At 43.9% G+C, this 19,522-nt stretch overlaps 2 protein-coding genes across 6 annotated transcripts; one reads left to right on the forward strand and one right to left on the reverse strand.

Annotated features, from left to right (window-relative positions):
- The first annotated feature begins 721 nt into the window (after positions 1–721).
- On the forward strand, positions 722–9,505 carry hnrnpl (heterogeneous nuclear ribonucleoprotein L). 4 transcript variants are annotated; one of them, XM_046839462.1, is made up of 14 exons: positions 722–886; positions 1,632–1,750; positions 1,832–2,069; positions 2,154–2,239; positions 2,636–2,732; positions 2,818–2,890; positions 6,099–6,134; positions 6,438–6,506; positions 7,514–7,776; positions 7,867–7,988; positions 8,310–8,511; positions 8,621–8,678; positions 9,017–9,112; positions 9,223–9,505. In XM_046839462.1, the coding sequence occupies exons 1-14, from the start codon at positions 803–805 to the stop codon at positions 9,279–9,281; spliced, it is 1,602 nt and encodes a 533-aa protein (XP_046695418.1). In that variant the 5' UTR covers positions 722–802; the 3' UTR covers positions 9,282–9,505. The 4 variants fall into 4 exon arrangements, with proteins under 4 accessions (XP_046695418.1, XP_046695420.1, XP_046695417.1 ...); XM_046839461.1 differs by having other exon boundaries at positions 723–886; positions 9,008–9,112; XM_046839464.1 differs by lacking the exon at positions 6,099–6,134.
- Positions 9,506–12,807: 3,302 nt separating this feature from the next.
- On the reverse strand, positions 12,808–18,235 carry srsf7a (serine and arginine rich splicing factor 7a). 2 transcript variants are annotated; one of them, XM_046839507.1, is made up of 8 exons: positions 18,094–18,235; positions 15,704–15,928; positions 15,420–15,599; positions 15,273–15,335; positions 15,143–15,181; positions 14,952–15,065; positions 14,123–14,221; positions 12,808–13,823 (listed from the first exon to the last, which is right to left on the reverse strand). In XM_046839507.1, exons 2-8 carry the CDS (start codon positions 15,910–15,912, stop codon positions 13,772–13,774), a joined length of 756 nt encoding a protein of 251 aa, XP_046695463.1. In that variant the 5' UTR covers positions 15,913–15,928; positions 18,094–18,235; the 3' UTR covers positions 12,808–13,771. The 2 variants fall into 2 exon arrangements, with proteins under 2 accessions (XP_046695463.1, XP_046695464.1); XM_046839508.1 differs by having other exon boundaries at positions 15,704–15,981; positions 18,094–18,225.
- Between the last annotated feature and the right edge of the window lie 1,287 nt (positions 18,236–19,522).

Below are 19,522 nucleotides of genomic sequence, written 5' to 3' on the forward strand. Positions count from 1 at the left end.
GATAGCAGGAGTGATTTGTGATAGAAGAGTATCTGTGAGTGAAAGGGAAAGTTTATAGGACTGCGGTGAGACCTGAGATGTTGTATGGTTTAGAGACAGTGGCATTGAGTAAAAGACAGGAGGTGGAGCTGGAGGTAGCAGAGCTGAAGATCTTGAGATGTTCGTTGGGAGTGGCGAAGATGAACAGGATTAGAAATGAGTTTATTAGAGGGACAGTGCATGAAGGACGTTTTGGAGACAAGGTGAGGGAGGTGAGATTGAGATGGTTTGGACATGTGCAGAGGAGGGACATGGGGTATATCAGTAGGAGAATGCTGAGGATGGAGACACCAGGAAGGAGGAAAAGAGGAAGAACAAGGAGGAGGTTTATGGATGTGGTGAGGGAAAACATGCAGGTAGATGGTTTGAAAGGGGCAGATGTAAAGGACAGGGGGTATGGAGACGGATGATCTGCTGTGGCGCCCCCTAATGGGAGCAGCCGAAAGATAGCTTTTTCCCTTTGGTTGTATTTCCGTCGCGATTTGTTGCATTATCGAATACACATGTCTATTTGTAATCAATCGGATCAAGAAAGTGCATGAAAACAATCCAGAAACTAGCGTGGTCAATATTCCGAGTGCTTTATCAGCAAATGAGAAACGGGAATGGGAGGAGTTAGAACGTGTCAGGCTCCGCCCCTTTGGGTTTTTTGTCCTTCTGCAGAGCTCCGCTTTCGCCATTTCGTTTTTCCGCTTCGCTGTTTGTCCTCATCCGAGCCGCCGTTCTTCCGCTCCCATTTTAAAAAAGCTGTACTCGGAACAAGATGGCCGCCGCAACGAGCCGCTACTACAGCGAGGGAGGAAGAGCCACGAAAAGGCAAAAAACTGACAGCGAAGGAATGACCACGGTATGCGGGTTTTCTCCGGTCTCCGAATCCGCGTTTAATGCGATATAAACCGGAAGAAATGTGTTTAGTGTAACCGGAGAAAGAGTCCGCTCCGGGGTTGTGGGGATGCTAACATGCTAACACGCTAGCCTTTTTTTTGTTTGAGGCGCGTTGTTGCGGTAATCGTGAGGAATTGTGTGTTTACATTTTATAGAGTTTTTCCACGTATTTCTTTTTTTCTCGTGTTTCTATTTTGCATCTAATTGCCGTTGTATTTTGGGGGGTTATTTGTTTTATATATTTCGCTCAGCTCTTATTGTTCTAATGTTAGCAAGCTAGTCTGCATTAGCGCGTGCGCCCGCATATGTATAAATATTACACCGTACAAAATCCACGGTTCGGTTCGTACCGCGGTTTTGGTTCAGTTTCAGGGGGAAGAAAAGCAAAACAAAACTGCTGGTTGTTGTAAAATGTAAAATTGTAATTTGGTGCAAACGTTGATTTTTAAAAAGGGAGATTTTAATAAATGTTTTGTTAAACCCTATTTGACTTATAGAAGCGTTTGAGTTTGTGTTTTGTGCATAATTTAATTATTGTAATTAATGTAAATAAATTGTAGTAATAGTAGTAATGTAAATAAGTAGAAACGTGTTCTTATTTCAGCATAATTTAACGTGTGAAAGGTCAAATTTTTCCCTTTTTAAGAAGTGTTTTATTGTTTGCCACTTATTCTATTTCATACTGACCTTTTGACCTGTGTGTTTAGGAAGTTTATGAGGACCCCCATAAGCCCCTCCCATCACTCGTGGTGCACATCAGGGGTCTGGTGGACGGTATTACTGAGTCTGACCTGGTGGAGGCGCTGAGAGAGTTCGGCACCATCAGGTAAACCCCGGACTCATTTCTCGTACATCGTGAGAGCGACTTTCTGTTCATGCTGATTGATGTTGTTTTGTGTGTTTGTAGTTACGTGGTGTTGATGCCGAACAAGCGCCAGGCTCTGGTGGAGTACGAGGACATGGGCGGGTCGTGCAACGCGGTGACGTACGCTAACGACAACCAAGTGTACATCGCTGGCCGTCCCTGCTACATCAACTATTCCACCAGTCAGAAGATCTCACGTCCCGGAGACTCGGGCGACGCCCCCAGCGTCAATAACATCCTGCTGTTCACCATCATGAACCCGATCTACCCTATCACCACGGTAACACACCTCGGTCCGCTCGGGAGTGTATAAGATGGTGCGTGTGCATGGTTTGGTAAGAAACGTGTCGTTTGTGTTCCGCAGGACGTCTTGTACACCATCTGTAATAACTGCGGCCCCGTGCAGAGGATCGTGATCTTCAGGAAGAACGGCGTCCAGGCCATGGTGGAATATCCTTTCCCGAAACTCACGTTTTCTCAAAACTTTTCTAGAATGAGCGGTGCAATGAATGCAAAACCCGCGGGTTTTTAAATCACGGTTCGGATAAATTTTCGGCTCGGCGACAAAAGAGGCAAATCTAGGGGGTGGTCAAACACGCACGATTTAAACGATGCGGGAGACGTTTTAAATTCTTCTGCTCCTCCGCTAGCCGTTGTTTTGATTAACACGCCCTGTTTACGTGAAACAACAGGAAAAAACTTGCATAAAAAAATAAGATCCACTTATTAAGAAAATGCTCAGTGACTGCGATCTGTTGCACCCTCTAGTGGTTCTATTTTGTATTGCATGTTCAGGATTTTTGTTTATTGTGAGCATGCGTGTGAAATCCTTAACTCGCTGCTCACGTTTGATTCGGTCCAAAGTGCTCAGAGAGCGAAAGCATCGCTCAACGGGGCCGATATCTACTCCGGCTGCTGCACCCTCAAAATCGAATACGCCAAGGTCAGTCATGAATATTGTGATCTAATCTCTAACTGGGCGTCCACTCTGGGCATCAATACTAAAATAAAATTATTTTCTCCCCCAGCCAACACGTCTTAATGTCTTTAAGAACGACCAGGACACTTGGGATTACACCAACCCTAGTCTGAGCGGCCAAGGTAATCCGCACACACACACCTTATATGTACACACTTCCTGGGACTAGTTTTGTGGTTACTCTTCCTGTAGTGACATCACTGTGGACTTCACGAAATATCACTTCACAGTCGTGTCACTTCAGCTCATTTGTTCACACGTACACGGCCGTTCGGTTCTATCTGTATGGTCCGCGCAAGCTGACGCGCACACACTCACTTTAGCCTCTAGTATGTGTTTTCACCACCAGTCCGCATGTCACCCGTGTCGTGTCGAACACACACAAGCATGCGTCACACTCGGTAAGAGGAAGCCACCCTTTCCCTTCGCTCACCGCCGGTTTCTCCGCATGACGCTGCACCCAGAGCACACAACATGGTGGAGATGGTTCTTCTACTGTTAGATCTTTCTAAAAACCACTTGGCTTTGATTTGGTCTTTTATTCTACCGGCTTTAAAAGCAAATTGTGGCGATAAGCTGAACGTTTGAGTCTAGTGATGGGTTTAACCAGGTGCCTGCTGAAGGTCCATGAGGAAACTGTATGCTAAGATCTGGAATAAAGATGTAACACTTAGCTTGTGTGTTGATATACAGTGGTCTACACACGCTCCTGAGTGAGGGATTTCATCTGCTCAGGTCACAGTAGATAAAGTGGGATTGCTTTCCGTTCATCTGAGGGGCTTCATCAGTTCCCCTAACTGGTATCAATGAAACTTCATGGGACCCCAATCCTAAAGCAAACAACCCCCCATTTAAACTTGAGGGCAATTGATGGCCATTGACCTCCATCCTGGAGGTGTGAATTGGTGGTGAGGTGAATAACGAATGGTCTGGCCCATGCCCCATTCACACCTCTCTCAAACCCCATTTGAAGGGGAGTGTCTGATACTTTGTGTGTGTGTTAGTGAAACTTGCTGAAGCCCCTTTGGATGAGGAGTTTTGATTGTTTTTATTTAGTGTTTCATTGCTCTAAACGACGGCATTGTAACCGATTTTAAGAATTCCTGTTTTTAATAACAAAAAGGAAGCATTTACCATTTAGTTTCTACCGAACATTGTGTCTACAACACAAGAAAAAACCCACACAGGACATTTTTTTTCAAGCGGCATTCATATACTACGTCCCTCCAGAAAACCAACACACCGAAACTTCAAACACTGTGGAACAATCACATGGAGGCACATCTTCAAACGTCAAACATCACATGGAAAAACACCACATGGAAACACCTCAAAATGATGTCGATGGCAAATTTACATGGAACAGAAACACCTCACGTGAAACACTCCTGGTCAAGACGACCCTCTCTGGTTTAGCACCTTATCTGGGGGATGGTCTTTTATTGACTCGTACATTACAGCCAATCAGAGAAGACTTCTTTTTTTTTTTTCCTTTCCTTCCTCCTCCGCACACTTCACCACAAGTCAACCAGGAGCAAACATGACACGCAGACACCGAGCCAGATTGAGTGGAAGGATCATACCTTGTGTTTATTCCCTGTCTTAATGTCTCGTTTCTTTGGTGTGCGGGCTTTTGTTTGTTTGGTCGTTTTGTTTTGTTTTTGCCACCGTCGCTCCACATTTTGAGTTCCGACCAGACATTTGCCATTCCACTTCCAAGAGTTTCTCGACACAAGCAGCTTCGCGCGGGGGGCGCCGCCGAGCTCACATTACCGCAGCAGCACACAGAGTCCAGGACGACACACCACGCCAGGATCATCGTCAGCGCACATCACGTCAGGATCACTCCACACCACCCATGTCCAGAGTCCAGATCGTCATTGCTCACCACACCATCCCTTATAGACGCGGCAAACAGCATGTCACTTCTCCACACCCGTAGTCCAATCCGTCACCGCACAAACACAGTGCACACCGAGCTCCAACATGGTCATGAGCATCACAGTACCCCCTTCGCCGGACACCACTGCGGCCAACAGCACATTTTCAGCACACGGAAAGGATCACTGAAGTGTACACGAAGACACGAGCACCGAACATGTAGCTAGAGCCCCGTCATCCCTCCTTAAGCCCTCTCTCTCTCTCTCTCTCTCTCTCTCTCTCACTCTAAGGAATCAGGTCCTCCTCTGTCTCTCTCTTCTCCTTTCTCTCACTTGCTCCTCCCTCTCTTTGCTAACTCTTTCACCCCCTCGAGAGCGGCGAATGGTGTTCTGACTGCTGTTACGCCTTCCGTGTGACACAGGTTCGGATTAGCTCGGCCGCGACAGTGGCGTCCGTCCTCAAAACCCCCTGCCGCTGTGTCTGCAGCCCCTCCTTCTGAACGGTAAGCACTGTGTGTGTGTGCGCGTGCCTGGGAAACCCCGCCGCGGAAACCCCTCTCAAAGCGCTCGGACGCCTTAAGTAAAGCGCAAAAGACGGAACAAAAGACGACGCCCCCTGGAATCTTCAGGTTGTGTGTCGGTGTTTTTGTGGCGAGGAATCTCAACCCGCTGTAAGTACGTACCGCCGTCAAAAACACCCTGCCTCGCTGAGTCGCGCCAGTTGTTTGGCCTTTTCAGCCCTGGCAGCTTTGCATACAGCATGAGTCGCCCCCCTGTTGCTAGTCATGCTTGGTGTGTTTGTTGAATAAAGACTATTTCCGCTCTACACGTAAAAAAAAAACAAAAAAGTGCCGTGGTGGTTTTTATTAACTCACTTCTTTTAGGATTTAAAGGAACAAGTGGGACCTTGTGAACAAACTAGAGATTCAAATGCGTTCCTCTAACGATGCCCAGGAAAGAAGACCTTCTCCGAGCCCTTGCGCTTCGTTGTTTTTGGTGCACCAGACCATTAAGAAGGTCGTAGCTGTGACACAATAGTGCTCAATCTATTGTTGGGACATCGCAGGTTATATTCACTAGTGAGCTTGTGTATGTGGAAGAGGGCAGATAGCGCTCTCCTCAAAGGGTGTTATGTCGCCCTGTGACACGGTACAAGCAGCAAACCCGAGTGTTGGACAGATGCCCTCTGAGGTCACATTTTTAAAATGCTACGTGCCAATTAGTAGGCAGCTTGATGGCTAAATGCTAAGACGTATGTGTATATATTTCAGGTAGTTGCCTTGCTAGCAGTTCAAGTGCTTACAATGAAGTAGTGTGAGAAACGTGTCCCACTTGATTTGAGATCATTTGTTTTTGCTGCAGAAGTCAACTCTAATGTTTTGGTTTTTTTCCCCTGTTTTATTTATTTTTTTGCTGCATGTCTGATGTGTGTATACCTGTGTCTGTACAGATGCTGATTCAGACGGCACTTGGAACAGTACTCAAGGTGTGTTGTATTTTTGAGTGAGATCTTAAGCAAATGTGTTGGGACGGGTAATCGGCTTGATCGATAAACCTCGAATTTTCTAATCTGATCTCGACGTTGCCCCACCATGTGGTGTTTAACGCATTGGTAGGCTCCCCTGCATGATCACAACTGCACTGCCCCACCCCCTAGCCTGTTGTTCCCCCACATGTAATCTGATTGGTTCTTGTGTGCTGCCCCTCAAGCTGATTGGCTCGTGTGTGTGTGTGTGTGTGTGTGTGTGTGTGTGTGTGTGTGTGTGTGTGTGTGTGTTCTTTCTGTCAGACCCCACTACAAACCCAAACAAGCGCCAAAGGCAGCCAGCTCTGCTTGGAGACCACCCACCTGAATATGGTTAGTCACATCACACTCACTCTCACGTCTCACAGTGGCCTGGCCTGCTCACTTTGATGGACGCCAGCTTTAACGCTGCACCTGCTGCGCATGGCCAAGTTCCTCACCAAATGACCCGGGATTTAACACCACTCGTACTAATTACGCACCTAGGCATGATTAGGGTTGCAAAGAGACAGAAAATTTATGTGGGGATTTTGGAAATTATTTTAATTTATGGGAATTAATTAGAAATTTCGGGAAATTTATACAAACCGTATCATATGAACATGCATGTATAAACATACCGATTTTGTTGCACAGTAGCTTACACACATCACAAGAAAACTAAAAATATTAAACATAATATTTATGGAATTTACATGGATACTCAACAAGATGGGCTTTTTTTTTCAACTACGTTTGATTTTCCTGTCAGGTTTCTGCAGTTGCTGAAATCTAAGTGTGAATTTTAGGCTTTTAAAAGTTTTAAATTTGCTGTTAAATATTAAACAGGTCTTAATTTTCCAACGTCCATGTCGCGCTGCCTCTAATCCTCCCTGAAACACTCCAGCAGGACCTTTTTAGAATGGTTTTAGTTTCCGTGATGTTGTAGTTCTTTCTTTCGCTACTCATAATGTAATTCTCTGTATTACGATTACAAATGAGACAAACATACAACAGCCAATCAGATTTCTGCTGCGGGAAAGTGCCAGTTTAACGATACTTGGCTGAAAAAAAGTGTTTCGGGTTTAAGACCAGTTGCTACCAACGTATGTGTTTGTGCTAAAGGTATATCGTAATAAATTTCATTCTTAATGATTTTAAAAAGGTCTGAGTTTAAAATTTGACCCTGTTACTGGCTAAACTGCAATTCTGTACATTCCCAGTTTATTCCATTAAGTCCACTGTACCATCGTACACAGACTCGCAAACCACTAGCATGTGATTCAAATAAATAAAGACGCAGTAATAAAATGGGTCCAGTGGCATTTCCAGTGTTTCATCAGTTTTTCTTTTTACTGCAGGTGGGCCTCAGAGTGCTTACGGTCACTATGATGAGACCTATGGTCCTCCTCCACCACACTACGAGGGCCGCCGGATAGGGCCCCCTCTAGGCCGGGCCCGTGGAGGCCCTCGTTACGGAGGCCCCCAGTACGGTCACGGCCCTCCACCCGAATACGCCGCCCAGGCCGACTCTCCGGTCATCATGCTGTACGGCCTCGACCCGTTCAAGATCAACGCCGACCGCATTTTCAACGTCTTCTGCCTTTACGGCAACGTCGAGAGGGTGGGTTTATCTTTTTACCTGTTCCGTTCTCATGACGTCTGCAGCTGAAGTTTCGGCGCCGAAATGACCCAGGCGTGTTTGTATGCGCAGGTGAAGTTCATGAAGAGTAAACCTGGTGCTGCCATGGTGGAGATGGGCGATTGTTATGCAGTGGAGCGAGCCATTTCACATCTTAACCACACCATGCTCTTCGGTCAGAAGCTCAACATTTGGTACGTCTTCACTGCTTTCCTTTACACTACGGACCGAGGCGTGTCCTGAGAGTCCCATAGAATACAGAATAACATGGCAGAGGTAGAGCTGCATCTTCCGTGAGAAGAGAAAAATAAATAAATAAATTATACGCTGTCCAAAGCAATAAGTGATCGTATTTTTCCATCGATTCGTACGTGTTGAATTGAAATCGGATCGCTGTGAATGGTGCCACACGTTACAGTCCTTTATGTATCGTATTACATCCGCCTCCTGGTCCATATTTATTCTGTTACTCTGCCGCATAATAAGATTGTAACACAGCGTTTCCTGTGCTGCAGCGTATCTAAGCAGCAGGCTATAATCCCCGGGCAGTCGTATCAGTTGGAGGACGGCAGCACCAGCTTTAAGGATTTCCACGGCAGCAGGAACAATCGCTTCAGCACCGCCGAGCAAGCGGCCAAGAACCGCATCCAGAGGCCCAGCAACGTCCTGCACTTCTTTAACGGTCAGCCGGACAGCTCGACCGAGATCTTCGCCCAGGTACGTCACGCTCACCTGTGGGCTTTAATACACTAGTGTAGGAAATGGCTTTATTATTTATTGAATGACATCATTAAATATAGTACCAACGTTTTCCTATTTTACGCAGATCTGCGAAGAGCTCGCCATAAAGCCCCCGAACAGCGTCAAACTCTTCACCGGGAAAAGTAAGTCAGCACTTGAGTAAAACGGCGCAAGTGCCGGGTTTTTTCATCGGAAGCAGCGGAGTTACTCAACTGTGTCTTACATACAGTGCTGTGAAAAAGTATTTACCCCCCTTGATTATATTCCAAACCGTTCCCACATCCGACCAAAACCGCACCCTCGTTTCTAAAGCCTCCATTTTCACAGTCTAAGGACTACGTTCTCGTTGACCGAAAAACGCCGTCTCTGTGGACGAAACACAATGCGAACGTTTCCGTAGCTTCCCGGTGCGCCGACGTCGCGTTCTTTTACCGTGGACGTGGTAATTATGTGTCTCTGTTTCGTTGTGTTGGTGCTGCAGGCGAAAGGAGCGCGTCGGGTCTGCTGGAGTGGGAGACGATCAACGACGCCATGGAAGCGCTCTCTGTGATGAACCACTACCAAATGAAGAACCCTAGTACGTATACAGCGACCAGTCTGTGCACTTTTTCTTTCTTCTCATGCGTAAGAAAATGTTTGTGTATTTTATATTTGACTGATCTCTCTCTCTCTCTCTCTCTCTCTCAGCCGGACCGTACCCGTTCACTCTAAAGCTGTGTTTCTCTACGGCCCAGAACGCAAACTGAACCCTGGATGACCCCCGACTCCCGTCACAGTTCCCAACATGGCTGTTTTTCTTTGATGGCTATTTTTCATTTTGTACAAATGTAGTGTTTGTTTTGATCTTTGATCATTTTTTTTTATTATTGTTTAAGCTCTTTTCTTATCTGCCGTGTGTTTCGTGGCAAATTATACATTTAAAAAGCAATGTTTTTGTTCTCTAAATAAAAGCCGTTACAAAACCCTTTTATCTACTGCTGAGCTTCTGCTTATTTCTTTCAGACGACTTCAGACAAACATCCTGGTTCTGGTTTCATGCCATTAAAAGTCTGATCTATTATTTCTTTTCTTCCTAACATCCTCCTCACAGCCCACTTTGTAAACCTCTGTGGTGTTAGGAAGAGATTTGGTGAGTTTTCTGATGAGCACTTTGATGCCTTCAGTTCTGTCTGAACCTCCTGCTCTTTCAGGCATTGAGCTACACAATAAATAATCTTGTGGGAAAACTCTCAGGCACTAAAGTGTAACAAAAAATATCAGATGATTGTGATGGGAAGTTAAATCATGTTTCACTACTACGTCTTCAGTCTGAGGGAAGTAACTGATTTTGAGTTTTCTTTTTCCGGATAACAGGATGAGATGTTGGGATGCAGGTTTGCATGAGGTTCAGCACACTGCAGACTCGTGATGTTTTAACTACTGATTTATTGAACTACGTCTAGATTATAATATCTTGTATAGTGTTAACTTTTGGCCAGTAGAGGGCACTGGAGTTTGTTGCATTACCTCAGTCAACGGTCCTTTCCGAGATGCTTTGCGAGCTCAATCTGTGGACACACAACTCGTGTTTCATTCATACACGTTACATACAACATAATACATCTATCTTGATCCTCCATGACAAGTACCATGTGTTCAAGAACTGTGAAAAACTTTTTTTCCTCCTATCAATTGTTCCTATATTTTGTTTGAGTTATACCGAAGTTCAAACATGCCAACATCTTGGTAATTCAAAAAGTTTTAATCTTTCAAAACAGTTCGCCAATATTAACCAACCAAGCTGCCAAACAGGACGCGAGGCTGTACCTCCTCAGAAAACTTTGGAAGTATCTTCAGGACCATGGCCTGAGGTTATGCAACGAATTCTAGCGCCATCTACTGGTCTAAAGTTACAACTACCAGCAAATTTACATCCTAATCATCTAGACCGGAGGGTGGGGTCCCATCATTCACAAAGGGCCAATTAACCGAGGGTCACACCTGGTTTCATTTTCATTGCAAATTAAAATCTTTTAAATGTAAACAATTAGAATTAGGTGTGGACTTGATTGGTCGGAATTAAAACCTGCACCCACACCGGCCCTTTGTGGAAAATATTGGACACCCCCTGATCTAGAGGTCCAGTCAGATAAATCCTTGGTGGAAACATAGTGAAACCACAGCTGGCACAAATTGTGTAAACAAAGATTTTAAAATGGTTTTGTACGCTTCAGGTATGAACCTCGGCTTCACCACTAAACCATAATGATCTCCCCTGTGGGGACCAAGTTTGTGTCTAAGTGTGTGAGTTAGTGTCTAAGTTTGAGACTCAGAGCCCACTCAAGTCCAATCTCTCAATGATTTTTTCAAGCATAGTCAGTGTAAAAAAAAAAAATAGAAAGTGAGCATGTTCACAGTGACACACACACACACACACACACACACGATCAAGATCAACGTCAACGCCCAGTCCACTGGACTTTAGACTTTACACTTTGCCTCCACACACACTTTTACCAACACATCCGGCATTAAAAAGCCACATGATACAATAATGTGCACTTTACATCTTAGACACATTTATTTATAGATATAATTATTATATATAATGAAAGTGAAACCAAAAAAAACTTACTTAAGAAACTTAATGTATTGATTTGTAGATCATAAAAAAACTGCAACTGAAACAAGTGCAGGAAACTGGGCAAAGGTGGAAATGATTTAAAAAAAAAATAATCCTGCCGACCGCAAAAGTCAATCAAATCAACCTGAAAGTGTTTCTAGTGTCTGTGCGCCCTGGAACAGGTCTGTTGCTCGGTGCTTCGGGTCACGGCACTAAATTATAACAATAAACCAAATCAAATCTGTAAAACGCATTTTCTCTATAAACTCGGCACGTGCCATGTTAAATGACATGATTTGCATTAATACCACTGTATTTTTTGTAAATTTGAAGATCACCAGAATCTCCACACTTCATCTGGGTGTAGCCACAGGATAAGTCTCAAAGTTCACATGATCCTGATTCATGTTCCACAACTGCTGAGCAGAAGTTTGGTATGTGATTTCTGAACCTCCTATTCCATATTTGGTCCTAATTCGCTGTTATAATAAACTCCACACTCCTGGGAAGATGTTCCACTAGATTTTATAGAGATTCATCCGGCCACAAGAGTGTTAGTAAAGTCAGGTCCCGAACAGGTGAGGAAGCTTGAGGTGCAGTCAGCATTCTGATTAATCCCAAAAGTGTTCAATAGGGCTAACAGCTCCATAGCAGGAGATCTTCCACTCCAAACCGTGTAGGGAATATCTTCATGGACCTGGCTTTGTGCACAGGGGCAGTGCCACTCTGGACCAGGTTCAGGTCTCCTAGTTTAAGTGAGGGGAAAATATCATGCTGCAAGTAGTGTAAATCCAAGTTCAGCCTTGGTGCAGGTCATGTGTGTAGAAACAGCTCACTGACAAGAGACTCGAGTCTGAGACACCACAGGAGTTACTTTAACATGCTCCTGAGGTACCACTGCTCCTGTCCATCTCATCGGATCTGCCCGGGTTCATCCCGACGCCCTACCTCTGGATGGCGCTCTCTTCAATTGGAGACTGACATCTACAGCATAAGAGTCTTAAAGTTCTTAAGTTGCTCAACGATGTTAAAGATGGATTTGGACTGTAAGATCACGTCTTCTACAGGGGCTCAGGACCACAGGCTGCATGAGCTGTTCAGCATCTCAGCACCTACTACTACACACCTTAACAGAACTGGAACGATTGAACATTCGGTGATGATGAGGAAACCCTCCAAGGTTTCTTCCTCATGCCATTATTGAGTTTTTCTCTTCACCACAGTCGCCATTGGCTCAGACATCAGGGATAAATAATAATAAGGAACAAACTTCTATTATACAACTGTAAACAAGTTCTGTGTAAAACTGCTTTGAAACCATGTCTATTGTAAAAAGAACGATATCAATAAAAATAGAATATAAAAAAATAATATTCAATAAATAAAAAACCAAAGTGTTGACTTGCTAGTTTTTGCTAAGGAAGAGTTAATTTAAGGGAAGGAGTCTCCAGTACCAGCAGTCCAACAGTAATTCAGTAAACAGTTTCCAGCTACTATATTACCAGTGAGAAACAGTTTTACAACCTGAGAAACAGTGATCGAGCGAGAGAAATACCTGGGCTGCGTATGGAAAATTATCACGAGGGCGGTGATGGTAAAAAAAATAAAAATCCAGAATATTAAGGGATAAACATGGAAATGTGAGATTTGACAAGCCATAGCATAAGATGTTAAAATATTCAATTCCTTTTTATTAGTAAAGCACTTTTAACAATAGACACTCAAATATCCGCAATACGTTTCTCTCTTCTATATTTCCACAATATTTCATCCTGCATTCACATTTGTTCCAATATGGTATTAGAGCTAAAACATTTATACCTTAAACACTACATTATGGACATTTTCCGGCAAATAAATCACGGGAAGAAAAGGGGGAGAAAAAAAAATTATAATTTTTATATAATATTTACAAAAATCTTTATATATAAAATGATCAAACTCGGCTCCTAGGATCTACAGCTCACTCGAAACAACGTCATTTGCGTATTTGGAAAATGTTGCGAAGCAGCTTCACAAAAAAACAGATTAAGAAACGTATAAATGTAAAATTGAGAAACGTTTATACCTGCAGGTTGCACCTCAATCCGACGAAAAATTAATCAGACGGTGAAGAAACGCTGATGTGTAAAGACTCACTTTATTTAAAAAGATCACTGGCAATTTAGCAGGGGAAGAAAAAAAAAAAAACCAAAAATTAAAAAAAACCAAACAACCAACCAAACACACTTGAAGCCCTGACCCAATCATAGCTCATTCTTTTTTTTCCCCCCTTCAACCCCGACACTGCTGACCGACCCGCTCACTACAGACCACAGTCTCGGGCCTGAAACTAAAAACAAATGGCTTAAAACCATTAATTATACATTTTAAAATGGAAGAGAAACTTTCTGCGTCAAAAAAAAGATGAAAGAAAAAAAAAAAAGAGGCAAAAAGAGGTAGGCAGGAGAGAAGAGAAATACAGGTGTGGACACAGATGTCTGAAACCGAAAGAGGTGTCTGAGATGGAACAGAAGTCATAACGACTGTGTGATGAAAGTTCAGCAGTTGACTGAGGTACAGCAGAAAAGCACTGAAGAAAGAGGGGATGGAGAGAGAGAGGGAAGAGAGAGGGGTGGTGGTGGACATTCCAAATCAGTCGGCATCAGGGGTCAGGCTCTTTCTCGGGCTGACAGACCTGGAACGGCTAAAAAACAAAAACAAAACAAAAAAGCCACACAGGCATAAGTTCAGATCATCACCATATCACACCAGCTCTATTATACAGTGTTTATTTCCACTTGAACGCCAACTGGCTTCACAATTAAAAGCTAAAAGTTACTGCAATTCCATTATTCCCGACCCAACAAGGGTAATTTCCAGATTTACTAAATGCTAAAGTGTGTACTCAAAAGCCCCCCCAATAATTCTTAAATAAGTTGTAATCTGAAACACTGTTCACATCACTGAAAAAGCCTCGGGCTGTGAAGGCCAGGACGGTCTCACCTGTCTCTTTTCTTGCTTACGGAGCGAGATCTGGATCTTGATCTGGAAGCGCTGCGTGCTCTCTGTCTGGAGCCGGAGCGGGAACGTGAATGAGAACGACTGAACAACAACAAAAAAAAGGAGGGAAAAAAAGTGAGTAAAGAAAAACCGACATGAAATTCAACATGTTTTTTTAGGGTCTACACAATGTTTGGGCTGAAAAATTCTCACTGAAGCCAAGAAGGAGCAGCAGAGCTTGCACTTCCTGAGACGGCTGAGAAGAGCTAACCACCTTCCCCCCTGACCAGAAGACCTAACGGAGCTCATTGTTATGGTACATCTGCACATTGGAGCATTTGGAGAAACACGACTTGGCTCTGCTTTACATCTCGCTGCCTGGCTGAATGACAAAGTTCATAAAATTTTCTGTAAAAATGACACAATGGCCACTGGAGACCAAAACCGTTCCAGCTTTACACAGGGTGGAAGTGTCTGATAAAGTTTCAACCCTACTGAACACCATTGGGATGAAGTTTCCATGCTGACTGCAACCCAGGCCTCCTTCACCTCACCTCCATCAGCACCTGACATTACTAACCACGCTTGGCTAAATTAATCTCTATGAATCTCCACACAAGGAGCATCTTCACAGAAGATTGGAGCATATTATAAGAGCAAATAAGGAAGTGTGCATTGAGATGTAAAAAAAGTTCACACAATGAGCATTAAATATTTCATATGAATTATTTTTGAAAGCCGAATTAAGACCAATTCTACACTGAATATAAATCTGCTGCCCAGTTCTCCATCCGAAAAACATCCTCCACACCGTGTGTATGCAGGGTCATACCTGGCCCTGCGAACAGGTGTTCTAGACCTCCGGGCAGGACTTCTGGATCGGCGTGCCGGGGAACGAGAGCGTCGAACTGGGGTTCGGGATCTGGAGCGGCCTGCGGACGCCGACCTGAAAACACACTCATTTAGGTGAACGGCAGAAACGAATCTACGAACCGGAAAAGTACGATGTGCAGCAGAACTCACCTGCTCCGCTTTCTGGAGTAAGATGGAGAGCGATACCTCCTGCAACACACACACACACACACACACCATTAGCATGCCGAAAAACTTCAAATACACAGTGAACGAGTAACAGTGTGTACAGCGTCCTTACCGCTCGTTGCTACGGCTGCGAGAGTGGTAGCGACGGCCACGGGATCTGGACCGAGAGCGAGACCTGCAAAATAAAGAAATAAATACCGCCATCTTGTGGGCACCATCAATTCTCTGTTTTTATTGGTTGATTGGGGCATCAGTGTACCTGCTGCGTCTGCCGCCTCTCTTGTTGTAGCGGTAGCAGTCGTAGGCGTAGTGGCCGGTCTCCCCGCACTGATAGCAGCGGTCGTTCGGATCGAACTGTCTGCGGCTCGGTCGACCGAAACGCGACTTCCGAGACATCCCGTTCGACATCTCGACGCGGATGCGCGCCCCGCAGAGCATCCTGCGGGTAAAGAGTGTTCGTCAAAACTACGCTCCTACAGAGCAAGGAGAAACGGCCTCAAATAAAAACAATGCCAGGAAAACGGTCAACTCCGGCCGACTCACTTTCCGTCCATGCCCTTCACGGCATCCTCGGCGTCTCTGGAGTCTTCGTATTCCACGAAAGCGAAGCCGGGAGGGTTCCTCGCCACCCAGACGCTCCGTAGAGGACCGTAGTAGCTGAAAGCTCGCTCCAGCTCGCCCTTTGCCGCGCCATTGCCCAAGTCGCCCACGTAGACTTTACAGTCCAGGGAACTCCGCGACGAGTAAGACATCTCTCAATCCTGCAACCTGGACGAGTTACAGAGAGTTGAAAACCAGATTCTGAGAGCTATCATCTTTCCCTGCCCAAAAACGTAATAGAATTTATGGGTTAATAAATTAATTAATATGAAAACCCTGATAAAGCCAAATATTCTAGTGACAGGACCATGTAATGACATTTTATATCAAAAATGAAACAGAGACACTCTCAAAACTCGAATGTAGAACTCGAAGCGAATACAAGTCAAACACTTGAGTTTAATTTACTTCACAAATGAGGACCACAGCAACTTTGATTTGTCCCCAGTCAATTGTGCAGCAAATAACCATAGAAGAGAAATATAAACATCTACACCTCTTAAGAAAGTCACAGGTTTGGAGCGCCGCAAAATCACAACAACGACAATTATGTTTAAAAACCGATCACATCCTTGTATCCGTTTCTTTCCCATGATGCACTGCTCCTATCGAACCACCGACCTTCGCTGTTCGCCTCGTTACACCGCAAACAATCAGTACGATTTTGAGTCTGTAATAGAAACAAGTGCTCTGTACGTGTTCCATATATGTTACTGCTCACAAGGAAACTGACCATACGAAGCAGAAATCCAGGACTAAACGTAACACATATACATCTTGCATACGATATCGCAAATGTCTTCCTGTACCATGTGGAGATGTTCAGCCCTAAAGCAGGCATGGATACGAGTCAAGAGTTAGCATTAAATACTTTACTCAATATAGAAATATGGCTCAAAATCTAAGGTTTGTCTCCAGACCCTGAGAGCAGAATCATTAACAAACACCTGTTCCTTTAGGGTTCTTCACATCCATCACCTGATCGTGAGGTAACGTTAAGAAAAACTTATGTGGAGTTGAAAATCATGAAATCCCAAAGACACTGATTTTAATATTGACCTCAATTCAGGATGTAAAACCAACACCGTCCAAACACTGACCAGTGCAGTGTGTGTGTGTGTGTGTCAGACTTTCATTAAACAGGTGTGAATGAATAAACACACAAATTAAATTCAAGTGATTAGCTTTAATTATTAAAGATATAAATATAAAACATTTCTATTTAATAGGATTTAATGCCCCCCCCCCGCGCTGTGTGTCAGGTTCTGGACCACACCGGCTTTGTGTGATATTTTCACATCTTCTAAAAAAATACCAGCGTTCAGTCAAACACTGTTTCTCTGTAAATTAAATGCGGATTTTATCATTAATTTGTAAATAAAAATAAAGCCGGGTGTTTCTCAGGTTAGCATGATGCTAACGAACAACGCCACTGAAAGTGCGCTAATCAGCCGCACCATGCTAGCCTCTTTGTTCATCCATTGGCCGCAAAATCCAACATTTTATGCTGTTTCTGATGCTGATTCTCTCATTTCATGTGATAAATCTGATTTATTAGAATTCGCATTGTATTATGTGGAATTCATGTGTTTGTAGGATCATTTAACGCAATTTCCTGACTTACCCCAGACACCGCATGAATAATTTAATTGTCTTTAAAAAAAAAATATTACTCCATACACAAATTGAAGGTCGAAAATCTAATTAATACGAGTAAAAAATAAACATGGGCGATGTGTGTGTGTGTGTGTTGATAATTCAAGTTAATCTGTAGGTTTCGGTTTATTTTTAATAGCGAACGTCCAATCAAATCCCACTGGGGGCCTGGCTCCAAACGGCGGCGTGCTCCCTACACGAGGGGACTTGATCGCGGCGGGAGAAAACGGCGCTCGCGCAGGGGGGAGTGCACCCGAGTAGTAAAGAAGGGGGCGGTTTGAAACGCGGCCGCACGAAAGAAGGGGGGCACTGTTCGTGCGTTCAATCAAACAGAAACGAAATAAGGACCAAAAATAAAACCCGGGCTGAAAATAAAGATTCGAGCTGAAACAAATGTTCACAAAACAAACCGCATTATTTAAAAAAAATCCGACTCGATAAAATAAAAACAGGAAGGCGTGTAATCGGCGCGTGCTTAGCGCGTTAGCTTAGCATAGCATAGGGACAGACATGTCGGCCTCGGCGACGCAGCGCGCGCGTGGACGTGTGTTTCCGGTTGAGCGCGCGAACGCTTCGTGAGACCGCGATAAAGCGTTGAATGCGCGCGGGGATCCGTGTTTTAAAAAAAGACACACAACACGCCAATAACGACGTGCACACTCTTATTTTGATCTTACCTTCTTCTGCTTCTTCTCCGTCTCGTCTCAAGCGTCACATTCACTCACACTTACACGCACGCGCACTCGCGCTCCCTCGCTCGCTTTTTTTTTCCCGGAAGCGCAGGCACGGGTTCCCCAAAAAAAAAAAAAAACTGAGCGCGCGCAGCTTTCTCGACCGGACCAAGAGGCGGGGCCTTTATAGAGACCAACGTTCTGATTGGTCCGCCGTGAGACGTCATATAAATGCGCGTTTTTTTTTTTCCCCCCGGCCTGGTTCGCTCCAAAGCCGCTTTTCTATCCCACCTGTAAGTGCACTACAGAGGCTGCAGCCGCCATGATGGCGAGCTTTAAATGTGTCCGAGAAATGATCCTCAGATGTTAAATGTGTTCTGAGATGTGAGCTGTGTCCTGAGATGTGTCCTCAAATGTGACATGTCCTGAGATGTGTCCTTAAATGTGTCAAATTGTCAAGATTAAACATCTCAGATGTCTTATTTCACTTTTCGTTTTTTTTTTGCTTTATATTAAAGCTGTATAGAAAATAAGAACAATGCATTTAATGATGGAATGATGGATCTCTAAACTTTCTATCAAAGTGCACTAAACAACGTGAAATCTAATATGAATAGGCCATGATCATGGAGTTTAAACTGTATTTCAAATTGTGCATGGCTGAGAAATCCTATCTGTAAGAACAACTTCCGGTCCACAAGTTTGTTTGGGGATCAATTATACCTGGGAACATTCAGCATGTCTGAAAATCCATGTCTGTGTGAGCAACCTTTCTCTGTAATGAAGACAAACTAAAGCACACCAGGAATCGTCTCCCAGATGTGCACCTTCAGTCTATCCTGAAGGTTTCCTCAGCACAGAACCAAACCTCAAACAGAACGTACTGCATTTACTTACAGTTTTATTTCCACACTTTATCCTGTATCACTCTGTTTTGCTGTTTATGAAATGTTGACACTTTTTGTCTCTATACTGAGACCCGATATTAATTTTGGCCGCCTCTATGAGTCTGACCACTGCACTGGACTCTCTAGTCTGCGGGAGTCTGGAGATCCTGGGGGGGCAGAGCTTTGTGAAAATTGGAGAGTTTATTGGCTACAAAAGAAATGATTGAAATGTCTACTAACTTATTAAAGAGAGATCTTTGTGGTGTGTGTGTGGGGGTTAATACTAGTCATAACTTATGCAGTTGTAGATATGGAATGGATATATAAATATATATATATATATATATATATAGTGATATTGTGCTTTAGGAGATCAAGATCAGTAAAATACACCAATTTGTTGCAAGAGGTACTCCATACGGGTTATAATTGTTTTGAAGATTCAGAGCAGTGGTCCCATTGTAGGTACAAAAATGTTGCATATCATATCACTAGTATACATATTATTTAATTATTTAACAAATATATTATAAATATGTAACTCAACT

The sequence above is a fragment of the Silurus meridionalis genome, chromosome 25, assembly GCF_014805685.1.
Source record: "Silurus meridionalis isolate SWU-2019-XX chromosome 25, ASM1480568v1, whole genome shotgun sequence".
Classification (NCBI taxonomy): domain Eukaryota; kingdom Metazoa; phylum Chordata; class Actinopteri; order Siluriformes; family Siluridae; genus Silurus; species Silurus meridionalis.

Excerpts from the sequence above, each read along its gene's own strand:
- hnrnpl (XM_046839461.1), top strand. The coding sequence starts at position 803 with ATGGCCGCCGCAACGAGCCGCTACTACAGCGAGGGAGGAAGAGCCACG. Across the intron at positions 7,989-8,309 it reads GGTCAGAAGCTCAACATTTG|CGTATCTAAGCAGCAGGCTA; the intron begins GTACGTCTTCAC and ends CCTGTGCTGCAG. Across the intron at positions 8,679-9,007 it reads CAAACTCTTCACCGGGAAAA|GTGCTGCAGGCGAAAGGAGC; the intron begins GTAAGTCAGCAC and ends TTCGTTGTGTTG.
- srsf7a (XM_046839507.1), bottom strand. The coding sequence starts at position 15,912 with ATGTCTTACTCGTCGCGGAGTTCCCTGGACTGTAAAGTCTACGTGGGC. Across the intron at positions 15,182-15,272 it reads CGCAGCCGTAGCAACGAGCG|GAGGTATCGCTCTCCATCTT; the intron begins GTAAGGACGCTG and ends TGTGTGTTGCAG. Across the intron at positions 14,222-14,951 it reads ACACCTGTTCGCAGGGCCAG|TCGTTCTCATTCACGTTCCC; the intron begins GTATGACCCTGC and ends GTTGTTGTTCAG.